Here is a 6,420-nt window from a genome sequence, read left to right as displayed (position 1 = left end):
ATATGTTCATATCTTAATTGTCATATTTATATAAAAATACTAAATAATATTATATATTTAAGTTTTTTTATGAATTAAGTCTCATCAAGTTAAATAATAAGATTTAAAATAATATTAATCATAAATGATTTTTATTATGATAGACTAATTTGATTGGAGTTAGTAAACAAAAAAATTTGAATACATAACATTATTCTTTGTAGTCATAAACACTAATTATTAATTAACATTAAGTACATTATTTTCTTTAGACAAATCCTAGTGGCACCTAAAACAAAACAAAAAGAGAAGAAAAGGAGGAAATAGTGAAATATTATCACCTATAATTGTTTTCCAAAATGGAACCAAGTCTAAGACAAAGAGACAATAGATAACAGAGAAAATTTCTCAAAAAGATATTAACAACATTAAGTTACCACTTAGGCACTTACCACTTACCACTCTGAACCCTACTTAAAAGTAACATTCTTCCCTCCAACATTGTAAGCTTCATCATCAACATCTTCCTTCCTAAAACATTTGAATCTTAATCATTTATATCCGTTTCCTCCTGAATTTTACAATGACAACATAAACTCAATGCATGGTATCATAATGACAAATCCAAGAACAATTACCACTAAACTATAGATTTTTGGACGGTGGAGATTCATATGAAATTGTTTTTATGTAAAAATAATAATTGATAAGCGATGGATAATTTGACATAATTGACTAAACTATTATTTAACGAGTAAAGATAATATTCGAAAAGTACAAACCTTGTCGATTCCTTCAATATTGGAAAATGGATTCCAGCTAGGATCCTCAAGGTAGCAGTTCCCCTCTGAGGACAAACCCACTTCTTTATGGTCAAAACAAATTCTCTTGGCCACATGAAGAAACGGTTTGTAATCAAGGTCTGCATCACTTTTGATACATGTGGGAATGCTTTTTGAACATTCCTTCAAAAACTGATTTTCACATGAAAATTTCTTATTAGTCTAACTTATTACTCAATATGTTTTTTTTTCCTTTAAAACAATGTCACTCACCCTTTGTAAGTCCTCATGCACACCAAGTGTTTGATTCATTGCTTCTAACCTCTTGTATTTGTATTGTTCTTTCTCCTTGAGCCTTTCTTGAATGGTGTCAATCCTTGCACGCATTTCCTCATCACCAGCATCTCCCATATGCCTCATTACTTTCAGAGCCCCTTTCATTTGCTCCATTTCCAACTCTAGCATGTGCTTCTCTTCAACACCCGTTTCAAAATCAATAATCCCTCTGTGAAGTTCTTCCTTCTGTTTCTGCCAGTGTTGGTAGTAAACTAGTGATCAATAAGTAATTTCAACACACATCAACATTAATGCAAGAACTCAATTAAACTCAGAAACAAACCTTGTGTTTCTCCAACAGTAAGACTAAATTGTGATCAGCTTTTCTTTGTTCCAAACTAGCATTCTCAATCTGCAAGAATAATAATAAAAATGATAATGAAACAGTACTCATTTCACTAGCAAGCTATTCATCAGCTTAGAAGTAACATAACTCTGGAAATTTTTCAAGTATTCCAGAAATACCGGTGTTCGGGTGGTTTTAGCATTGACCATGTAGTAGTCCTAAAATACTTGAAATGCTTTCTATGACTCATCACAAACTTACAAGTTTTAACAAAGAATAAATACTGTCAAATGGCCTAAAAGTTCATCCAAATGATGACACATTTAAAGCATCTTCTTAAACTATCAAAGTATATACCATTAGTTTCTCTTTGTGGATTTTTCCCAACTCAGTTTCATTTAGGACTTGCCCTACAACCAGTGCAGTGCTTCTCATCTCAATCTCCTGCTTCAGCAGCACCCTAACATCCTCTCGCTGAGATATGATGTTTTCTAGATACTTCTGTGCACTCTGATGAGCCTCCCCCATATCTATAACACACACAGCAGCACTAACATATGAAGCCATATTACTTTAGTGTAAAGATACTATTCCAAAGTTCAGTTGCCATATTGATTGAATTAACTCACTTTCATTTAAAGCATACATGATTATATGCTCACAATGCATACTCTTGCATAATAAATATACTAATTCTATTGCATTGCTAGCATATAAATTAAACTCCCATAGAGGACATGTAAAAGAGGATCATATAATAATTTTTTCTTTTTTCTGAATAATAGCACATGAACTTTAAGATGGTGAACCTTGATGGTAACGTTGAACCACCTCATCCTTTTGCTTCAAGAGATTATCAATAAGGAAGGAAAATCTACCACCGTTTGATGAATGCAACTCACTATTGTAATGCAGCACCGTTTTCTCATATTGTTCTTCTTCTTTCATGTCATCAAAAACACCCTTCAAGTTCAAACCTCTTGTCTTCCTAAGATGCTGACCAACAATCCCTTCAAACCTGTAATCATCATTGCTAGCAATCCAACCATAGAGAAACTTGTTGGAGGGACAAACAAAAGCGTTGTTCCACTCCCATTTGCCACAACCACCCTTTTGGAAGCTCTTCCCAAACATGGTGGCTTGTTCCAACAAATCAAAGTAAACAAGAGCAAAACCAGAATGACCTCTTTGGCCACAACAAAGGACTTCAACTTTCAAGGGTCTGAACCCTCTCTTAGATAGTTGTTGCTTGAGAACAAAACCACTTGGTCCTACAAAACAACCAGTGTTGCTGTTCCATTGAAGGGGTATGTTTGCTAACACACCAATCAACGGTTGATCTTCAACTTGGGCTTCATCAGCTCCAATGTTGGTAATGGTAGGAGGAGGAGATTGTGGCTCAGCTTTCATTTTCAACTTGATGTTTTTGGTAGCACTAGACATGATCAAATACCAATGAAGTTGTGAGGAGTGAAGAAAGAAATGTTATAATGGATGGATAGCTTGTAGGAGAAGGAAGATATGGGCATTGGTATGTGTAATGAGAATTTTGATTTTGATTTGATTGATTTGAGAATGGTTGAGCGTCCCCAAACAAGTCATCTTTGGTGCCTACCTACTTTTTATGTTACAGGTCATAGTCTATGCAAAAGCTATGGATTTAAACTACAAACATCTTTGCCCGGTTTAAATTCTTTTTAATTTTATACATGGAATTTAATCCTCTAATCCATAAAGTTTTGACAAAATCTTGTGATAATTACACGGAGGAATTAGGATTCATATGTGGTGTCATAAAAGTTAGATTGGATTCATGGCTCAATTTATTAAAAAATTAAGTCTACTTATTTTATAATTTAAACTTGATTAACTAAAAGATTATGAATTAATCTCACTAGTTGATTAAAATAGTATGTACATATTTTATATAAGAATAAGGTATTGGATATAAAATTATGAAAAATACTTAAAGGGCCATTTATAATGTACAGATCTAGAGATACAGATATTCTCATTAATTGAGTGATATGTTGACATTTAGCATTGTGCTAGTTGGGAGGAAGCAGCTTGGCAGAAGTTGCCAGAGCTTGTGGTGGTATGTGTTAGGGTTGGCTTGTAATAGAGCCAGAGCTTAATTAATGTAATTAATTAGTAACTGTGTAAGCGTAATTTTACTTCTTGGACTCCGTTTTTTGGTATGTCTTTTGTACTTTTTAATGGATTTATGATACAAAATTCTTCAGTTGTTACTGGTACACAAATGTGAGTATATTAATAAATTTAACTATATGTGTTGTTTAAATATTAATTGAATTGGAAAACTGTTATAATTGAGTCTAAGCATATTTAGTTTAGACGGATGAAAATAACAAAAAGAAGAAGGATATTTAGTGAATCTTTGGTGCACAATAATTTTTTGTAAATATTAAAGAAATACATTTGATGTTGGGATTTTTTTTTTCCAAACATTCACTCTAAGTGATTTATTTTTGTTAGTGTCTTCACCCTAAGTGTTTAAAAGAAAATTGAATGATGCGTTAGTTTTGAAATTTGAAATTTTATCTATTGTGAGATTATCAACATTAATTACGTGCCTTTTTTAATCGGTGTTGAGCAACATATTTAAGAATGGAAATAATTAATATTTATCACTTAATATACTAAAAAGATTATATTATCAAAAATAAATTTATCATACACGTTATGTAAAGAAAATTAATTTATGTTCTCTTGAAATGCACAAAAAAAATATTCAATTTATATTTTATTAGAATTTTTAAATTTATTTTTTATCAATTTGTTTATTCCGTATATATTCTATCATTTAATACATATTATATTTTTGTACATAAGTATTTCTCAATAATTATTAAAAATATATAAATTTATATCACAATATATAATTAATAAAATTTAACATATTACAATACATAATATAATTACAAATAAACTAAAATAAAAAATTTATAAGTACATTTTTCAGTCTCTTATTATCTATTGCCTTCTTGAAAAATTCAAACAATAAATTATGTATAAAATATTATTAAATTAAAGACTTCTTTCTAATACTATATTTTAACATAACAATATTTTTTGAATAATTAACTTTTGCATCTTCTGTTCTACTAGTACATTGAAAAATTTTAAATTGCTTAGCTTAAATAGCCCCAAACTATAAAACAAGAGAATATCTCGAACCTACACTGAAGTACTGACGGCAATTCTCAAATATCGCAAAACCGAATAGGATACAATGAGATAGAATGCAATAAAAACAAACAAAAAATAGGTGGAACGAATTACCTATTTTTAACGGTCAAATTGATTAACTAACATTTACATCTTTTGTTCTTTCTCCTTCAATGATTAAGAATTAGGGATAATAATGGGATGAGTAGGGACGAATTTTTGCAATAACCCGCATAAATGGTAAAAAATTAAATATTATACATTATATATAACAGAGCAAATATTATCTAAATCCTATTAAAACTGCAAAAGATTAAAAAAATAAGATCATTTTTATTAATTTTTAATTATATTTGAATGTGAATTTTAAACAAGGAATTTAAGGGATTGAGAACAACTTAATTGTCACTAGGTTAGAGTGTTTCTTGTTATAAATTATATTTTTTAAAAAGAAAAATACTAGTTATCTTTTAATTTTTTGTCTTTAATCAATCTTTTAATTCAAACAATATTATTAAATTAAATTTTAATTAAAATATATCTATTAAATGCGTGTGAGAAGGACAGTAGCTCTCATCGAACTTTGTGGAATGAGTTCTTGAGAGGAGAAGAATGTGAAAGTAGGATGAAAATAGAGAGGTTGGAGATGAGAAGATGAAGAAGAGAGAGAAAATAAAGGGAAATAGTTTTGTAAAGTGAAACAGAAAACTTAGAGTTTTTTATTAGTCATGAGGCTAATATATATACATCAGGAAAGTAACAAACTTGTAAGTGACCAAAATATCTACAACTAATTACCACTTTGTTAGTTATCTCTAATTGCTTTGATTTACAAATTAATTATCTCTAACAAACTATTATTAACTTATTGGATTGAACCAATCAAGTCACAATATTTATTATATATCTCTAATTTTAGAGTCAAAATATGTCACATATCACTTTTTCATGGTAATTAGAATCAAATCTTTTCTTCCAAAATTAAGGAATTTTCCTCTCCTTTTTACTAATTTTACAACCAAAATGTGCCACATGTCACTCTTTCATTGTAATTGAAATTAAATCTTTCCCTCAAAAATTAAGAAATTCTTCCTTCCTCCTTATAAATTTTACAACTAAAATGTGCCACATGTCACTCTCTCATTACAATTGAAATCAGATCTTTTCCTCCAAAATTAAAGAGTTCTCCCTCGTCTCTCTTCCTTTCTCCACCTCTTTCATTACTTCAACCACTCCATCTATTTTATATATCATTATCAATATCAATAATTAATTACTAATTTGACAATCAAAATGTGCAATATGACATTCTTTAATGGCATTAAAATTAAAATTGAAATATTAAAATTGAAATTGAAATATATCTATATTATGTATTATATATTACTATCTAATTTAATAATCAAATGTATCACATACTCACATGACACTCTCTTATTAAAATAATTTAATAATCAAATGTGTCACATGACACTCATTAAAATTGAAAAAAAAAATATTTTTTTTTAAATTAATAAATTCTCTTCTTAAATTAATTTTGAGTTAATTTTATAATTATATGTATAATTTTTTTATGCTAATATCTAATTATATTTTTACGGATAAGAATACTAGTTCCTATTTTATAGATAAACATGTTGATAATTAAAATTAATGACTTTGCAAAAGAAAAAAATTGTTGCAAACATAAAAATTAATTTTTTTAACATCTTATTCGATAAAAACTCATTTAATATTTCTTATTTTTTTATTATTAGTTACATTTTTTCACTACTCATTAGAACATTAATGTTTTTTAAATTATTAAAATGTATGTTCATAAAAATTGTTTTTTTTAATTATAATACA

At 28.6% G+C, this 6,420-nt stretch overlaps 1 protein-coding gene across 2 annotated transcripts; it reads right to left on the bottom strand.

The window, feature by feature from the left end:
• Nucleotides 1-274: 274 nt before the first annotated feature.
• LOC107477149 (factor of DNA methylation 4-like) lies at nucleotides 275-2,956 on the bottom strand. Of its 2 annotated transcripts, none has more exons than XM_016097114.3 (6): nucleotides 2,193-2,956; nucleotides 1,741-1,913; nucleotides 1,381-1,449; nucleotides 1,035-1,289; nucleotides 762-953; nucleotides 275-550 (listed from the first exon to the last, which is right to left on the bottom strand). In XM_016097114.3, the coding sequence occupies exons 1-6, from the start codon at nucleotides 2,824-2,826 to the stop codon at nucleotides 527-529; spliced, it is 1,347 nt and encodes a 448-aa protein (XP_015952600.2). In that variant the 5' UTR covers nucleotides 2,827-2,956; the 3' UTR covers nucleotides 275-526. The 2 variants fall into 2 exon arrangements, with proteins under 2 accessions (XP_015952600.2, XP_052115648.1); XM_052259688.1 differs by having other exon boundaries at nucleotides 275-510.
• Between the last annotated feature and the right edge of the window lie 3,464 nt (nucleotides 2,957-6,420).

Source organism: Arachis duranensis, chromosome 3 (genome assembly GCF_000817695.3).
Source record: "Arachis duranensis cultivar V14167 chromosome 3, aradu.V14167.gnm2.J7QH, whole genome shotgun sequence".
Taxonomy (NCBI): domain Eukaryota; kingdom Viridiplantae; phylum Streptophyta; class Magnoliopsida; order Fabales; family Fabaceae; genus Arachis; species Arachis duranensis.
This window is presented reverse-complemented; position numbering and strand designations above follow the sequence as displayed.